The sequence below is a fragment of the Anarrhichthys ocellatus genome, unplaced genomic scaffold, assembly GCF_004355925.1.
Source record: "Anarrhichthys ocellatus isolate YVR2014 unplaced genomic scaffold, GSC_Weel_1.0 scaffold14, whole genome shotgun sequence".
Lineage (NCBI taxonomy): Eukaryota > Metazoa > Chordata > Actinopteri > Perciformes > Anarhichadidae > Anarrhichthys > Anarrhichthys ocellatus.
The window spans coordinates 8,663,218-8,682,447 of record NW_022280044.1 but is presented as its reverse complement, the minus strand read 5'-3'; the positions used below and the strand labels follow the sequence as shown (position 1 = coordinate 8,682,447).

At 44.9% G+C, this 19,230-nt stretch overlaps 1 protein-coding gene across 1 annotated transcript; it reads left to right on the top strand.

Annotated features, from left to right (window-relative positions):
- Window positions 1-512: 512 nt before the first annotated feature.
- Window positions 513-15,057, top strand: e2f3 (E2F transcription factor 3). Its single transcript, XM_031853832.1, has 7 exons — window positions 513-574; window positions 1,994-2,099; window positions 2,698-2,938; window positions 3,134-3,265; window positions 3,546-3,660; window positions 4,101-4,287; window positions 4,442-15,057. The coding sequence occupies exons 2-7, from the start codon at window positions 2,069-2,071 to the stop codon at window positions 4,750-4,752; spliced, it is 1,017 nt and encodes a 338-aa protein (XP_031709692.1). The 5' UTR covers window positions 513-574; window positions 1,994-2,068; the 3' UTR covers window positions 4,753-15,057.
- The last annotated feature ends 4,173 nt before the right edge of the window (window positions 15,058-19,230 follow it).

The window sequence follows — 19,230 nt, the reverse complement described above, 5'->3', positions numbered from 1 at the left end:
ATTGTAATTAGGGTCCAGTTATTGCATATTACACAGTTATTTTATAGTGACAGACCTTTTGCAACAAGATCTTTGATTTTTGGTACTTGTCCCTCACCAAGATGTGTTTAAACAATATGAAGTTTATATATCTGCAGTTTTATTGTACTTGGCTGTCTTTATTTCAAGGAAAAACTTTATTAAATGCAACATGAAATGTTATCTCAATCTTAAAAACATCAATGCAGCACATAAAGTAACGTTATTACTTGACTGTTGTAAAAGAACAGTAATCCACTTTGTTGCGGAGCTTTGCAGGCATTGGTCGACCACAGCTGCGTCAGACGTATACGTCACTGCGTAGACAGGGTGACAGCCAATAGTGGTTGACATGCAAATTTGGTTTGAAAACGGTCGCGGGCACTCGGCAGTTTCGCGCGAAGAATATCTCGTGCTGGCTCTCTGTCACCTTGATTATAATATTTATTAGTGGAGGTACTTTTCTCAAGACAGAGATGGATACGGAGCGATATATATATTATATACATAATCCTCCTCTGACCCGGGACAGACGTTACAGCACGGAGGAGTTCAGGTACCGGTACCGTAAAATCGGATTATCCGAATGTTACGTGGAGCTGGATTGGATGGAAAAGTTAACATACACATGCTAATATGCTAAAATACTAAGTTGCTTGCTGAGTAGAATCAACGTCGCATACCACATTGTCCATGTTAACGTTAACACATCACCCATTTTTCATCTGGGTTCTAACGGTTTACGTTAAGGTAACGTAAAAAACGCGTAACGTTAGCCGTAGCCGCACGTGTGGACGTGTTTATTGTGTAACCTTTCCGAGCTTCTTTCTCTTGGTAGATTTAAATATTTCTAATGATGTCATAAGCTTTGCAACATATCTCTAGCTGCTCGTGTGGTTAGTCATATTAGACACCGGGTCACAGTGTATTTTCTCTGCGACATCAGCACCATTTGTAACTCGAAATACAACTTTACTTAGCATTCGTCAAGTACACGAAGAACACTGTCGTTGTTAACGGAAGTGCTGAATCTGTCTTCAGAATAAAGGAAAATTAAAAATTGTCATTCTAAGTATGTGGAGGGATAAACTGCGTACTGACCTAAAACAGAGATCATATAACCTATATAGCTACTTAAATGTAAAATACAGTTCTAAATGGGAGGGTAGTGGACATGCTAGGGAAAAAAACGGTTTGGCTCCTCAAAATAAAACAACCGTGCTAACGTTCCTTGGAAGTTTATCAGGGAAAGCCTGTTGTAACGTTGCATGTATGCCGATGTCTTTGCTTTTCATACAATACATGTCCCGCATTAGTTTCCCGTTTTATAGTTATGTGAAAAAGTATAACTATGTCGTGTGGTAGTTTGAACTTTTATTTTGAAGGTAAATCTGTGAAGTTTAAGCTACATTAATGTATTTCCGGTAACTTTACGCTCGTTTTTTTACCTTTTGGAGCTGAGGCATCACACCGCGCCTTGTCGGAGCATACTTTTGCACACTTTTGTTCTTCGAGTGTCGCACACGCTGACAGCGCACTTTAGCAACCGATTATTCTGTGGGAGTACAGTGGTAAGCAGGCTTAACTGTAAAAACCGCTCTGTGTTCATTAATGCTGGACGCAAACTCACGTTACTGGTAGGCCGTGGGTGAGCGTGGGAGGGGGATGGGGAGATGTTGTTCCAACTAGCTAAAAACACTGGTGAGGGAGGCTAACCCCCAGGTAATGACAATCCTCGTTAGCGAGGGAATAAACCCCTCCACATGAGCATACTATTTAATGCACAGGTACAGTCATTGCTTCTAACTACATGCAGATTGAGTCACAAGTGAATGCAGTGGCTTCATGACAAGTTTATATTGCATTATCGCCCAAAATGGCTGCCCTGTGACACACTTGATGCAATGAGATAATTGGCAATTAAAAGTTTTATAATGCATGATATTTGTAACACAAAATGTTTTATTTTGCTCAGGCAAAGAGAAGGCTGGAGCTGGAAGCCGGTGACCCCCAGGACCTCCATGATGGTGGCTGGACCTCCAAAAAGCAGATGGCCTCTCAGTCCCACACAGGAGGAGCGGGTGAGACTTTGGCAATTTAAAAAAAAAAAAAACCTTACAAATCACCGTAGCACAATGTTCCAGTGACTGGCAACAGAGGTGGCAGATACCAGCCTTCTACAGTTATATCTTCTGTGTCAAACCAGGACCACCAGTTCATATGTTTTGTTCAGTCTTAGTCTAGTTGGTGGTGGAAACTTGCAGTGCTGTTGTGTTTGGCAACGCTTGCTGGTGTCTCACACATGCTCTCCAACATGGTGACCGAGCTAAATGGCTAACTTTTTCTAAAGTCTGTCCAACCAACTCCTGGCTGCTCAATGTCACTTTCACCAAAGACTGGATCTAAATAGAACAGCCTCCATACGCTCGCTCCGAGTATTCGGTTTAAAGTAAAATGGTGGAATTCATGATGACCAAACGGTGTCTGATGACATTGAAACTTTGAAATCGAGGCGCAACACACTTCTTGTTTCGCTTGGTGGCAACAGAAGAAAATGTTAGAGGAAGTATAATAAGAATAAGCACACTTTAATATGACAGAACAGATAAATGAATAAGTAAAGAATCTTAAAAGGAATCATCACAAGTTCTCACCCTTCACCTGTGTTTTCTTTTCTAGCTCCCGCCCCCAATCCCATAGCGCGCAAGTCCCTGTTCGAGAAGTCTCGCTGCGACACGTCGCTCGGGCTCTTGACGCAGAGGTTTGCGGCGATGCTGAGTCGCTCTGCTGATGGGGTGCTGGACTTGAACCTCGCCGCACAGGAGCTCAACGCCCCCAAGAGACGCGTCTACGACGTCACCAACGTCCTGGAGGGGATCCAGCTCATCAAGAAGAAGTCCAAGAACTTCGTCGAGTGGTTGTAAGTACGCGTGGTACTGTAATGCATACAAGCATTATGTGACCGATTTGTCACAATGATTCAATATTTTGAAGACTGACAGATTATACTACGTACAGTTAGTGTTATTGTCATCTTCTTAAATGCGTCATGACCATTACAGTTGGATGTCTTTAGTGGTATTTGTTGAGGTTTTGATCCCGTGTACGTGCACAGGGGCGGTGAAGTGAACGTGCACATGGATCAGGAGCTGAAGGCCCTCGTCGTGGAGGAGAGGAGGCTGGACGAGTTGATCCAAAGCTGCACGAAGCAAGTTCACCAACTGTGCGAGAACCAGAACACTCTGAGATATCCTTTTTTGATTTCTAACTCCGGCTTCGTTTTGTACTGTTGTGACCCAGATTCAGGGTGTGGCCCCAAAGCATTGTGGGAAAAGAGTCATTGGTGACGCGTCCAAGAGATAATCCAGAGCAACAGCGCTTTAGATTCAGGAGGCATCGGAGGGATCGGTGCCTTCTACCCAACGCCAGTGTGTCGCTTATGATGAGACTTTTGGATTTGGTCATTGAGTGTGTCCTGTACACAAACCCATCCAGGTTGATTTATATCCCTTAACCCCGAGGATCACGTTTGCCTATTTGACTTACGAGGATGTCCAACGGATTCCCAGCCTGAAAGAACAGACTGTGATTGTGATCAAAGCGCCTGCAGAGACAAAACTGGAGGTGCCGCACCCAGAAGAGGTACGTGTTTCAACATAATCACTCAATCACATCTGTTGTTTTTTTTGTTGCAATGAAACTGGAGCTCAATCCGCACTAGAAGACCCAATCAAGAAGCAAGCGTGGGCGTCTGGCTCAGTGTTTTCAAAGCTCTCTGTTTGTGCCTGTCCACACTTAAATCTCCTTTTTAAGGGTTCTTAAAACGCCAGATTATTGTGGACCCTACGTGTTTCAGAAACTAAAACATAGTGTGGACGTGGCCTCGATGCTTTGACATGCATCCCCGGTCAAACATTACATCGTGCTTAATTGCTTTGTTTCTACTGATGCAGCGTCGGCTTGAATGAAAGTATGCTCTTGCCACATCCTCCCAAGACGCCGATCACTGTGAGCGTCTTCTCTCGGCTCGTGTTCGGAGAGCGTTTTAATGAAAGCAATCCGTCTCCTCCCGCTCTGCTCAGAGCCTCCAGGTCCACCTCAGCAGCACCCAGGGGCCCATCGAGGCGTTCCTCTGCTCCGACCACCCCGTGCCGATGGAAGCCACGGATAGCTCTGTAGCCAACGGAAGCCACTTAAACTCCTCGGCCAACGGGAACAACGCCGCCCCCCTCATGCCTTACTCCTCCTTCGTCCAGGTGTCTTCCAAAGGTGAGTCTTCCACTTAAACACCCCACGACCACAAGAGCGGGAGGCAGATACCCGTGGGGGCCTTTTCCTACACAGGAAGCTTTTTATAAGACACTGTATTTACTTCCACCGCTCATCTTTTGTCTCCCTATCCACACTCCCATTATCTTTCCAGACAACGCGATCCGTACCTCTGGAGTCGATATTATCTCCAGCCCGCCGTCCGAGCCGACACAACACCTCACATCACCCGTCGCCCCCGTCTCCCCCATGCACACCTCCCTCCAACCCCCCTCTGGAGATCAGCAGAGCTTTGTCACCCTCACTCCCCCTCTAGCGCTCTCTGTTGGTGGGGAGGAGTATCTCGTGAGCCTGACTGAGGACGAGGGCATCACTGACCTCTTCTCTTCTTTTGACCTGGACCACTTGCCCCTAGATATGCCCCCCCTCTCAACAGCTGCTTTTGGGGATTCCATAATTTCGTAGGCGGTTGCCACTTTCTCACAAGCAGGATGTCAAGGGGACACGATACAAGAACAAAGTGCTGTTGTTTTTACATTTACATTTCCCTACCCTGGACAATGTGACTGGGATGTACTGATGCTCAGGTATGTGGAGGATTGAGATCTTTTCACGGCTTCCTCGTTGTCTTTAGGACCTGGACTGACACGCATGCCGTTATAAAGAAAACACTATTTTAATCTGCTTTAAGCTTTAATCTGTTGCGTTGTTGGGCGTCCTCAAGTGTCCTTCTCCGGGTTTATGAGCGCGGCGGTCTCAATGCAGGACTTATCCTTGAGCGTGTCCCGGGAACGTTTTGTATTGTGATCACATAGGAGCCTTCACAACAAAGCCTGGTGATTCAGACGCCCGTTTAGTGTCAAGAAGTGTTGATTAAAAAGCATTAAATATACAAAAGAACCCACGTGTCTCGTCTTGACTCCGCTACAAGGGATGCACCATCCAATCTTTATTCCCCTGATGCCAATAAAGTACCGTATGTCCGGGTGTCTGCTGATACGGAGTCCTGCTTCTATTCCATTTTGCAAATATACAATCTGAGTCCCTGGACTCATATTCATGTAAAGTAACATGAAGTCGGAGATTGCTGTAGCACTAAAAACTGACTTTGTGACATTACACCGAATTGTATAATGTCAACGCGACACCAACATTGTCATCCTAAGATTTAATGTGGATGGGACACGGCTGATGTCGATCCATTCATTAAAGACGTGTCGTCTCCAGTCGTGGCTGCACAGCTTCCTCGGGGCTCTCCGGTAGCTTTTACCACAGGCGCAACTTTGTAGATTCACAAAGAAGTTGGATATTAAACTGTTTTTAAATTCCTCTGTCGGTAGGAGCGGTGTGTCTAGATTGTAACAATAGTTGTTGGTCTAAAGAGGAACATCCTGCAGCTCTCAAGATCAGGCTGCATGAAGCGGTAGAAAGTGTCCCGTTTAACATGGAGGCCACAGACTTACAGTGACACGCTTCATTCAGAACCTCTGAGCCTTTTCATATGAAAGCCTCGTCCTTGATTGCGGAGACATTTCAAGTGTGGCACTCGGGAACCAGGAGAGCACGGTTCCGAGTGTCAATTTGGGCAGAAGTGTGTTATTAAAGACATGGGAATGTGAAAAGGTGATTGCCATCAAACTGGAAACTTGTGCAGTATGAGTGCAGAAGATTGAGTGCTTTCAAGAGTCCAGGTTTGCGCCGATAGAGCCGCCGTAACACCCGCTCTGATTCCCCTTCGTGTTAACACTGTTGGTTCTGTTAGCATCGTTAGCTTCTAGCCGCCGTCGCCGCGTTCCGAGTGGCGTAGAGACAATCCTTCAATCATAGATATGCTTTAAATTTAGATTTTATCTCTGTTAATAATGTAGCGTTTAAACAGCGTGCTACCTTCACTGAAATACTAGATCTTTGTCTTCATCTCTTTAAAACACAGATCCCTTTGTGTTCGTCACTCTACTCTTCAGACCAGCGTTGTATCGTAGTAATATGTGAACATAATTTGAATGTGTTTGGTAACATTTAATCTAGATTTGCTCAAATGTTCTGTTTAAATCACGAGGAAAGAAAAAACACGATTCCCCTAAATATAGCAAATGTTTCTTTACTTGTGAAATAGTTTTTACTTCTACACTGAACAATCAAATGTATCGATAAATAATAAAAAAGAATATATCGCACGATATCGTTTATTTTTTAGTATTCAGTGTGCTCTTGGGTCAGCATTAATTTAGATTTTGATAATATTGGTCGCAGATTATACATGTTTTATTTATGGTCTCAAGTAAATATCAGATACCATTATCTATTTTCGTAGGAACAACCTTGCCAAATGGATGCAGATGTTATTGAACAGCTGCTACATAAACGTATCCAACGCGTTTGACTTGACTAGATATTACAGCTGTCGGAGCACTTCATCAACATGTTCCTCAGACGTTACCTCCTCTCCTCCACAGTGAAGTCTAGCTGCTCTGTTGCAACACATAAGCAGCCACTAGGAGGCAGTGTGCTCCCACAGAAACCTTGCAGCCGTCACACAGTTGGGATGTAGCCCATCTCCTTCTGGGAATTCACTGTTGTGCATCTGGCACCAAGTGGACATTACTTAAAACTCAGTGGTAGTCTGTTTGGCTCCCGTGTCTAAAGCATGATGATAGAAATGTTTAAATGTATAAATTCATGCCCATGTGTCCTCCTCTTGAGCTCTTTAGGGGGCCGCAGGACCGACACCTGTGACCGTTTGTGTCCTATATGAAGTCTGAACCTTATCAGGTATTACTGCTGCTGAGTTACGTGTTGAAACAGAAGATCAGCTCCACACACTGAAGGGAACATCTTAGAGGTGCATTAAGAAACTGTCGTTTAAGCAGCAATACAGAAAATATTTAGAAAACTGGAGAAACGGTTTGAGTGACATCATTGGTTCTGCTGACCTGATTCTGTTCATTTAGGCCTTTGATAGACGGGTTAGTGGATCTAGGATAGTTTTGAAAATGTGCTGAATACACAGTATTTGTCTATCATCATTAGAGGAAGTTAGATTTAAACGTATGAGACTCTGTAGTAAAGATGAGAAGTGTGGCTGTGAGTGTAGTCGTCAGCCCAGATGGCGTTTAGTGGCAGTTGATGATTGATCAAATCATTTGTTTAACTCGTGTAGATGTGGCATATTTGTCAGATGTGTAATTTAAAACTGTTCTTCCTGTATTCGTCCACATATACGTCTGTTAATTATTCGCTGTAAATCTTTCCCGTGTAGCATAAAACTCTCTCCATCCCGGCTTCTCTTTGTCTGAGCCACAGCATCTTTTAGAAAAACACATCAGTGCCCTCAACATGATGATGTAATGCGTCGGTGGAGCCTGCAGCCGTCCATACCGTCCATAGGTGGCAGTGTTGCACCTCGGAGCCCCACGAAGAACCCATTCAACCCGGTTCCCCTCAAACGGCGGCACGCTCCCCCTCCGAGTTCACGGAGAGTCGCTGGATCACTGCTCCTATTGATTCATGTGTGTTTCTGTTGTTTTTCTGTGCCACAAAGATTTGCACTTCGAAAAAAAAGAAACACCCAAAGTGAATATTGAATTGGGTCAATAGAGAATTAGGCCTGACGTCAGCCCGCTCCCGTCTCAGGAGGGCTCGGTTAAAGATCAATCAATACGGCTGTCAATCAGCCAATCGATCGCTCAATAAGGTTTCATTTTTAGAGTGCCTTTCCCTGTCGCCTACGAGCAAACGGTAGCAGGTTTACAAAATACACAGATGGCTGGTCTTAAGGGCAAGACGGGACTAAGTCTCAACTTAGGAGTGACTTGGAGCAAGTGCAATCCACCCCGAAAGTGTAGTGATAGTCTAGTCCAGCTGTCCCCTCTCCCTAAAAATACAGCACTTGTTTCTATGCTGCGCTCTCTTCAGCCAGGCTGTTGTTTTGACTGCTGTAATGTACCGAGGGAGAGAGGGAGAGAGGGAGAGAGAGAACAAAAATAAGAGGGTTAAAGAGGGAGCACGGAAGCGAGAGAGAGGGAGAGAGAGAGAGAGAGCCTACTACTCTCCTCTCATTGGCCACCGAGAGCACGCCGTCTTTTTGCGTGGCACGCTCCCAGCCAATCGGCTGCCTTCAGCGATATTTTGGGTTTATGAATGAAATGAGTAGTGAGAGAGCAGGACAGGAGCAGTTTTGATTCATCACCCAAAGCTCGCAGCGTGCGGAGTGTACCCGGAGAGACGGGTGCGCTCGTTCGCTGTGCAGCCCGGCTGGGGGAAAAAAAGGGCCTCCGGATATTTTGGGGGAGATCAACAGATGGACCACGGCGGACACACCTCGACCTGTCTGTAGAGGCTTCTAGTGACCCAACCTCTGTCCAGACAGATGTTCCAGTGAACAGCACCGATGAGCTGGGATGAAGAAGAGCAGCTTCCTCACTTACATTCAGTTCCAGACTTTTTTTTTTTTTTAGTACGTGCAGTCACTTTATTATGCTTCCAATAGAGCGCTGCAGGAATGCGTCCTGAAACGTGGACATGAGTTGGCATTTTTCTACTTATGCTTCCCTCGTCTGGAAGTCGATGTTTTTAGTTAGTTGCCTAAAACAAGGTCTGTGTTTAACGCAAGCTTAGGAGGTTCGTTCTATAACAAAAGATACGTCGCCAAATACTCCAGAATGTATGCGCTTCTGAGTGTCTGTATGCGGTTGCTAACAAGTGGCTACATGAGACTACACGGCACCATCACTGCTCCGCCTTTAGCTTTGTGGTGGTGACATTGACGTCATGTGACCGTGGTGTAAAACATTAGCTTTCTACCTTTTGGTGATTGTATTCACACTTAGAATATCATAAAAACTGTGTTCATTCGTGAAGATTATCTTGTGTTATTGCACAGAGTTTATTTTCTGCAGAAATTGAATGAAAAACCCCCGTTTGCTTTTTGTCGAGGTCATCCAATGCGACGCTGACTTCCTGGTTGTGTGACTCTGCTGCCGGTCCATCATCAGTCAGTTGCATCTGCAGTTCTTGGCCTTTCTCCAGAGAAAAGATTGAGCAATGCTGCCATCTACACAAAAAAAAACCCTAAAAATCTGACATTACCTTGTCCTCCACACCTTGCTCTCTTATTCTGTATGAAAGACGTGTCTCAGCAGGTTAACTGGCCATACAAATAACCTCTTCTGATTACTAGCAGATGGGTTGTGGGGTGGGTGAAATAATGTGTCATTAATGAGGAGAATATTCATTACATTCTCTAAAACATAAACATATTTTTTTGTCAGGCACACATTAGCAGTCTATACTCGTCTCTGGCGTGCGGTCGGGTGTCTCTAAATTGGAGGATTTAATGCCTACATGTACGTGTGGATTTCAGATGACATCAGAGCCGCACCCCTCCATCGTGCCGCGTGGCGTCCATTGTTGCACGGCACCGTCTTTGCTCTCGCACCTCATTTTCCCGCCTCTCTTTACCGCCAAATGTTGTGCTCTTAAAAAAAGGACCAGCCTCACCACAAAGTAGCATCCTTACCAAACAGACGGAGATAAAGGCTCGGGGATGTATTAACTACTGGTGAACTCCTGCAGCTGGTGAGCTAATAACCACTTTTGTAATAGTCGGTCACAATGGCTCAAGCTTCTCTCTGTTCTTTGTCCTCTGCATCAGGTTGTTTACACCGGCCTTGGTGTTTTGTTCTTAGGATTGTACACCTTTTAATGAAGAACAATAAGTCCATTCAGTCTCATAACTCTCTGCAAACCATTTCTCTCCTGTGGAGCAGTTCATTCTCCAACAGGAGGGTTCAATAAACGAGTAACCAGTCGACAAATGCAAAATACTCTGTTCAGAAAGAACTATAAAAAGAATGTTTCACATTTTTCTTTCTTCCTGTCACAGTAATTTATCATTCTCGCCATCTGGCACGCTGGAGATAATTGAGGACTCGGTGTTTGTGGATTGTTCCTTTTTAGTACACACAACATCAACACTGCACAGCACAATTTATCTCAGGTAACTTCCATGTGACATCATTCTGCAGCTCCGTGGCCTTCGGAGGATTGAAGGCTGAGACCTCGCCGCCTCCTCAAAGGAGTTAACGTTGGATTAACTGTAATGTCACTTGAAGTCCCCTCCCATAGCCGCACCGATACAATCGACCAAGCTTCGGATGAGTGAAAGACCTGGTCGTGTCCTCCGAATTCACACAGAAGAAGACCTGACACACGTGCTGTTGAAATGTGGGCAGAAACTACCGTGGGAATCACTCAAATTAAATGTTGACCAGTAAAACTTGAGTGGGTGTCGAACTCCAAGTACGAGGAAAAGTGCGGGATTTAAAAGAAGAAAAGCAGAAGCTCCTCTGAAAGTGAAGCGTCCACCCGTGTGGATGGTTGAGAGAGGAATCAATTAACCGCTCCTGTCCGCAGCAATCCATAGTGTGGGTGTGTCGTACACACCGGGCTTTAGAGTGTGAAGTGATTTTCCTCTGTCGCGTGGTCTTCAGGGGCTTGTGTGAGCAACGGTTTGACCTCTTCACAGGAGGCTTTGGCCTTGGATGCACCCTCTGTCAGGTGTTAATACGACTCCGACCGGATCGCCATATTTATATTTGGGCTACCCGGGGCCTCGATGTCAGAAGTGAATATATGAGGCATGGCTCCGGATGATGTAGGAGTTGGCTGGATCTCACTCTCTCTCTCTCTCTCTCACACACACACACACACACACACACACACACACACACACACACACACACACACACACACAGCTGGGCCCTGGCTTTGGTGGTCGGAATGCAACGTCTGCTCCCCTCTTGTTCTCTGGTCTGAGGTCTGTATTTTTCCTCTCTTTTCGTGGGTGTATAATGCTTCAGCTGTTGTGATGACAGCCTTCTGACCTGTCGTGAACCTCCTCCTTTCCTCTCCAGTGGGTATTTACTTACTTTTAGTTCCACTCGGCTACGCCAAATATTTGCATAGAGAAAGACCGGACCCGAACCCGTCGGCTCCTGCCCAGCAGCCAATAGAGACCAAGACCGTCGGTTGTCATTTGCATGTAATTTGCATTGGATCCCCCCCCGTGACTGTTTGCAATGTCAGGAGGCCAAATTAACCAGTGTTCCGTTTTAGCCAGATTTGCATCTCATTTACATTAAAGTTGCTTAATGAGGGTTACTTAGCCGAGTGACCCCCGTGGAAACTCCTCGCTCGCAGAGGAGGCAGATAGTGCGATCGGCTAATTTCATTAAGGGAAACAGCCATTTGACTGCGAGGGTTCCTTTGGATGTAATCATTAAAAGGGATGAGGGCTCGCAAGCTGTTTGTAATAAGGCTGTTTTTTCGCCCGCATGCGGACATTGCCATATTTACTGTAAGGATGAAAGATTAGGCGCGGAGGGGAGAGCGGGTGGCATCAATCTCACTCAGCATCTTGGAGCGGGCGCATTAATCATCCCATCTACGGGAAAATCATCCTCATCAAACGCGGGGCCACAGTGTGCACACATGGCGACGATCACTGGGTGCAGGAAACGGACAGAAGGAAAGTTGGTGGCTGACTGAGCAGAAGCACCACAGCCAACACTTCTTCATTGATCCTCGGGACTTGGACTGGATGTCAGACGGTGTTTTGTCCCGCTAATGTGTTTGTATGGTGGCGCCTGGCTGCGCAAACGTCCCTGCAAGCGCACACACACACACGGGCCAAATCGTTTTAGGTTCTGCATCCTCTCAGGTTCATCGTTCCCTCCTTTTTCTTTTCCCCCGGATTGGCTCCCGTGTTCACTTCTGTCCCGTTGGTGTTCCTTTTCATTAAGTGAGGGCGACGGAGAGCTTCTTGAACAGATGGATACCCTCAGATATTATTTGGCAGATTTCAATAAGGAGAACCAATTCTGGCTTTGTTTGTAGAATCAACCCACACGGCACACTAATGCACACACACCCAGGGCATATCATTCGCAGAAATTTCATCACATTGTTTGCTTTGAGAAGAAAAGGGCAAGCACTGGACGTCAGAAATAAGGCCCATATTCCACCAGGAATTGTTGCACCGCATTGTATATGCATCTCCTCCAGTTCTACCTCGCCTCTCTTCATGAAAAAGAAAATGTTACATCCAGTACAAATATGATTGAATCTTTATTTTTTTCTCTTTTTGCTCAAGGATTCATGAAATGCTTTCATACATACTGTATACACTCTTTGGGCACGGTTCCAGCAGCCTTTTCTCTCCTGTTGAGTGGTTTTATTCGGAAAATGTGACTCCTGTTTTCTGTATGTGCACTAATCCCATCTAAAGAGGGGAATGAAAATGCCCTTGTTGGCTGAATCTGCAATTGTGTAAACGGACTAGCCAGCACTCACACTCTCATTACCAGTGTTTAAGTGTTTAGTGCGAGGTGCTTAGCCGCGCACACACACACACACACACACACACACACACACACACACTGCGAGATTGGTGGTTGGTTTAATGGGGGAGAAGGCCTTGAATGGTTCCTATGCTGTGATGCATTAAAGCTTAATAACCTGTCCTTTCAGCTCGCTCTTAAGAACATGCTCCGGAGCTGATAATTGGAAAGATATTTCCCTCTTTCTCTTGCTCTCTCTTGTTCCTTTTGTCTAATGGCTGCTTTCAGTTCAGTTGGGTCCATTATTTGTCCTTGAAAGATTATTCATATTTTTTTCCACCAGTAATATTTTGGCTCTTTACCCAGAGTGCAGTTTTATGGATGAGGTGAAAGTGGCATGTTTAGTTCTGTAGTAGCTGCTGCTCAAACATCCATCACATTTAGCCAAACAGTGATGGCAAATGAATGGAGGCCATTCAGGAGTAGTCAAAAGGCAAATTACAACGTCAAAGGTCATTTTAAAATGTAGCTTTTGGATTAATCGCATTAAATCAGCGGTGAAAAGTACTTGAATGTATAAAAGGAAAGAATGGCGTCCTCTCTGCTGGAGTTTGTTTTACCAACATGTCATTTCAGTTCAAATAAGCCACTCTAGACCACAACATACTAGGCATAATAAAATGATTCCAATTCAAAGAGAACTTTTCCAAGACAGCTCGGCAAAGCTGGTGGTGATGGTGTGAAACCGGGAAAAAGTGGACCTTGAGCTGGAATTTTTTTGTAAAACCGTTGATGCTTAACTTCAAGTCAAAATGAGCTAAACGTTGTAAAAGTGCTACGAATTAAAACCCTTACAACCCAGTAACGGGGAAGCCTGGAGGAAAGCAGTCAGCGGCGATCTGACAAAACAATATCGGGTTACATGAATGACCCTTCGCTAAGGGTTAGCACTCTTATGCTATGCTAGCTACTGAAGTTATACTGAATGTTGCTTTTGCTTTTTACTGATTGTAACTGAACAAACCTTCGACTTTACAGGGACAGTGTTCTTTAATCTCATTTTCTTCTGTCTCGATCGTCGGATGATGTGGTGGTTCACTTTTACTCTGTGATCTGTAGCTTTAGCTTCTATCTTTATCTTTTTAACTGGATTTCACTGATGAATCAGTTTCACACCCTGGGTATATCCTCCAGAGAGTGCCGTTAGTGACAGTGTGGGCTCTATGGTCTGGGGGGGGGGGTAGGGCTTAGCAAAGGATCATTTTGAGAACTTGCTGGTTCATGACCTCTCAACCTCTCTCAGCTATTATTTTGACCGTTTGTTTTCTGAATCTGTCTCTCAAAAGCTGTCCTACTTTATGGCAATACTTAATCTGCGTAATATCCCTTTAAATCGTCATCAGCAGTTTGCTTCGTGTTCACTGGGGAGGATTTGGCATGAACTATCGACATGTAATTTTTCACTGAGCTTCAGCGAGATGGGGCTAAATTTAAGTTCTCAGACTAGTCGCAGGCTAACCAACCTTAGGAATGTGACATGGAAATAAAGCACTTCATGCGTTAATGCCCCGCCGACAACTCCGACTTGAAAATCCCTCATGTGTCGTATGTGTTCCATACCATGTCCTGTGTGTTACCTCCCAGTGTTTATGCCTGTGGCTGTGGACCATTACTGATGAGAGTTGAGGTTAACATTCGTGCCAGTCAGCGCGTGCACACACACACACACACACACACACACACACACACACACAGCTGCTGGCTGCTGGCTTCTTAGATGTATTTCTGTGTGCGTGTCCCTTTTTATGCTGTGGATTAGAATAAAGGGCAACTTTATGTGTTGACGCCCTGAGCAGTGGCTGTATGGCCTAATGTGTGGTCACAGTTGGTAGAAGGCTGTCCACATTGCTGCGTCGCCACGGGGCCGAGGACGACGGCTCAGGGCGGCCGCTTGTGTAATGCTCTCTGACCCAGAAACTAGCAGTCTGACCTCTTTAGCTTCTGCTTATAGAAAACCAGCCCTCCCTCTCCCCCTCTGTCCTCTACACCTCTTCCTCACTTGTCCTCTGTCGGCCTTCCGTCCTCTCGAGACGTGACGTTTCACCCTCTACCCCCCCCCCCCATGTAAACTGTCTTTCTAAATCAATTCTATGTTTCTTAAGTCATGCTGAGATTTTGAATGTCTTGACTGTTAATCAAATTCAGCTTCTATCACAGCAGCAATGTTATTACTTAATCTTAGATTTTTTTTTTTTTTTTTTTTTTTTTTTTTTTCTTCACTTGTCTTTTTAAACACTGGATTGAAGTTGATTAATTAAGACATTTAATCTGCTGATTGATTCCTCATTCGTCCTCCAGTTCTGATGCGTAAAGCCAATGTGGAAGTGTCTTCAACCTGCATTCTCTCTAATGGCCATCAGGGGGCGACTCCTCTGGTTGTATAGAAGTCTATGAGAAAATGACTCTACTTCTCTCTTGATTTATTACCTCAGTAAACATTGTAAACATGAGTTTATGGTCTCAATCTCTAGTTTCAAGTCTTCTTCAAGCATGATGTTCATTTAGTAAATGATGGTCCATTTAGATTCAAACAGACCATAAAGCAGGGTATGCTTTAGGGCTCCGCAGTCCAAATATGGTAACTTCCGTTCACTGTTGGCAAAAAGCCAACATGGCGATGGCCAAATTGCCGAACTCAAGGCTCCAAAACAGCAGTCCACAAACCAATGTTTGACGTCACGATGACGACCTCCACTTCTTGTATACAGTCTATGGTTTTGACAGTCCAGTCATTTGCCGTCAACACAACTGACGGCAAACATTTGCTCGACACCCTCCTCTGTATAATGTGAGATGAACACAACACATTGTTAGGGTTTCTACTAGAACATGTTCCAGTGCTTCAAAAGAATCACGTTATTTCCCTCATACGTTCTGTCTGAATATACCTGTATTCACACTGTCTGAAACGCTTCATTTCAGCGCCTGTCTCAACCTCTTAAGCACGACGCCCCCAAATTTGGGGGCTCTCGGGCTCAGGACCCCTGAAAATCATGTTCGGAAAATAGCCTTATTCTTCGGTAATATTGTGGATTGGTACAGTTTTTTTTTTTTCGGATTAAACGGCAACGTATGGGCAACACTATCATATAAGTCACTTTTTACACACTCCAAACACAACTATAGACTACTAATATAAGCATCTAGAAAATGTGGCATGAAATCCTGGCCAGAAATCGCCGTTGTGTACGGCAAATCAATATTTGCACCCTGATGCTAGCGGCTACCAAGCGTTGCAATGCATTTTATAACATTAGCACTCGTGGCTGAACACATAAATACCTTTGGTTTTTCTCTCCGTGGAAGCAGTACAAAGCTGTGAGTGGAGAACGGTAAGATGGCACTGCCCTTCCCCGAAAAAAATCGTGGGTTATTGGTCACGTTTTATGAAAAATGTATACAATAAAGTCGCAGATTATCCGTTCCAAAGCCGGAATCATTGTTGCCAACTGCATCCTGTTTACTTCCGAGCTGTTTCCAGAATAAAAGCGGTCAATCCAGCATGGACGAGCGGTCAGACTTCCAGCGAGCGAAAGTTTATGCTCGGGGAGACGCGGCACTTCTTGCAACTTTACTGGCTGAAACTTCTGTCAATCAACACCAAATCCGACACACGCCTTCCTGAGACTCTGACGCGTCGAAGGAGGGCTTATTTACTGAAATCGACCGATGATGGGCTGACCTACAGCCCCATACACACATGAACTGAGAAAATCCTATAGATGACAGCCAGAAACAGGCTCTGATGATGTTAGGAATCTCAAAATGATTCCTAACAGCTGTATTTGGATGTATTGAATAATATGAGTGATAAAAAAAGTGAAATATATAGTATATAAAAGTACAATGGTAAGAGCTGCAACAGCTGGTTCGAAAATGATGACCTCGCTTGACCTCTCTACTAAAGCTTCTTATTCTTCACTTTATCCCACTTTAACCTTTATTCAGCAACTACTGATCGGTTGTGCTATGATTTGGGAGAGTTTTTAGGGCGATATCTGCATTATTTCAAAAACATATCAATAAATTTTTTTTTTTTTCAGGCGAACCTGATTATTTTCAATTTGAGCTATGTAATGTCTTCATTACTATATTAACCAGCAACATATACACAATATTACCCATCTGAACAATCTCACAAGTGTTGTGATCTGATTATAGCATCAAAAATTATTAAAATAGACCTTGTAGTTACAGAACTATGGTCACTTTAGTATGGGTATGCCATTTTCGAGCAGAGGCCTACAAATTGGTCTTAATCTTGAGCTCGGGGCCCTGTCTGTTCTGATTGGTTCACTCGGAAAATATGATGCAACGTTGCAAAGGTGGTACTCCAGCTGTTGAGGTGGAGATACTCCGATGGGGGGGGGCCATACATACTGCATGTGACATAGGAAGGGGAGCCAAATCTGAATGGCTTGTTGAGTCGCATGATTTTCTGATCTAGACACCCCACAAAAAAACTGACTTAAGTTGTCTTCTTTCACTGTTCGTAGGTTCACCACATATCCGAATGCATGTGCACAAGCATTGAAAGAGGGACTAGTCATGATATGACCCCTTTTTTGTAAATTGCTAACGACACCACAGACAGAATGCTTGTTGAAAAAGAAGGAACATGTCACCACAACCACAACACAGCTGGTCTTTTCACAACACTCTTCATGTCCACCCAGAGCGGCTTGAATCTCAGACAGTTTCCTCTAATATCTTCAAAAAGTGTCCGTCCTGCATTATATTTCCCTGCACAAAAGGGAAGGTGTGATTTTTGAAGATAAAAGATGATGTAACTAGACGTGGAAGAAGCGGTATGAGTGTCTAGATGTAAAAACTGCTTTCAGGGATTATTGAGATAATTACTCAAAAACTGACAATGAATACGTTTCCCCCCACACACACACACACACACACAGATTCACACTCTCTCATCCCTCCTGCCCTCTCACCCCCCTCCTCCTGTTATTGTGACTTATATAAGCTGTGTTACTGTTTCTGTTTGACCTCTCACTGTGGTGACAGCTAGTGCTGTGAGAGTGCCGCCCAGTCCCATTCAATCACGCTCAACACAGATACAGTATGTGTGTGGTGCGACTGCTTTTGTGTATTATTTTGTGTTTATAGATCACGGGGTGCCAACCAGGAAACATCCTGTTATATAGTCACATACTCATATTCACGGGGGGGGGGGGTGCTGCTGAGCAAAACTCTGAGGAGCAGCTTGTCACTTAAATGAGATTATCTGGTCCACGTTAAAGGTCAGTCCAGTTTTAAATGAGCCGAAGTTGACGCTAACTTCGGGGCGAACCCACCCTCACTTTAATCGGCAGCAGGTGGTTAAGCAAGACACGGGGAACTAGTCATGGGTCTTGAGTTGTAGCATCTATTCACCGACAAATTAACTGCTACGTTCACATCTGTAATGTGTATATAACACCAAAAGGTGTTCCATTGTTCATTTCATGGCGTTCAGATGGTCGGTCCTGTAGTTTTTCCTGTGACTGACCACTTTCGATGTTCCTTTTTTGGCTTGGCTTGAGTTGAACGATGAAAAGCTACCTCGACAAAGAGCTTTGTTACCGCGGTCGCAGAGCTATTTAACCACAAAGACTGTCGCTACTGACTACTGGCGCAGATTTTTCGTGACGACAGCTCAAAGTGACTCGGTGGCCGGCAGCAGCAAACACCGGGCCAATAGATAACAAGGGGAGGGTGAGCTGGGTGATTGCAGAGGGTCAACCTGTACTTTGATTCGTTACTGTGTGTGTGTGTGTGTGTGTGTGTGTGTGTGTGTGTGTGTGTGTGTTCGTTCGGTCGCGTCCAATAGTTGGGAGGCCTTCGGAAATGTTCAGCTCAAAAAGAGCAAACACTACATTGGTAAAGTAACCAAAAGTTACACAGAGTGCTCTTATGGGAAATAATATTTGAGTAAAACATAAGCACCTCATCAAGGAAACGCACAGAACTTTGTAAACGCTCCAAGCCAACAAAGTTAAAGAAGAGAAAGTTTGACTGTTGAAAAATGGTTCCAAAGTCCCGTGGGTGTTTGCATATGTCTGTGAGTGTATATGCTGCGAGTGTGCCGTGTGAACGAGTGGGACGTGTGCACACATAAACCCACTCAAGTTCTCAACTCTGGGCTAAAGTGAGAGAGCGTTCAGGCCTTGGAGCTTGAATGGGAAATGGAATGTGTGCAAAAGTTATCAATACTGCGAGTTTATCTCAATAAAGTTACAAGAGGTGAAAGCGAGCGCCTATATGGAGAATTGTTTATGCGAAGGCCTGTTGTGTGCATGTCAACCCGCGTTTGTCGCCACTCCAGACCCCCCGACTGGCCAGTCCTAAATGTCAACACTGCCCACCGAACCCCCCCGTCCGTTTTGCACGGCGAGGGAGATGTTATGCAACTTAATCCTGACGGCCGCGGCTCTAACGCCGTCAACAAAGCCTGCCGGCTGCAGATCCGTCCACGACAGCCTGTTGTTTTTGTTATTTTCCTCTCTCTGTGTGTGTGTGTGTGTGTGTGTGTGTGTGTGTGTGTGTGTGT

Excerpts from the sequence above, each read along its gene's own strand:
- e2f3 (XM_031853832.1), top strand. The coding sequence starts at position 2,069 with ATGGCCTCTCAGTCCCACACAGGAGGAGCGG. Across the intron at positions 2,100-2,697 it reads GTCCCACACAGGAGGAGCGG|CTCCCGCCCCCAATCCCATA; the intron begins GTGAGACTTTGG and ends TTTCTTTTCTAG. Across the intron at positions 3,266-3,545 it reads GAGAACCAGAACACTCTGAG|GTTTGCCTATTTGACTTACG; the intron begins ATATCCTTTTTT and ends CCCGAGGATCAC.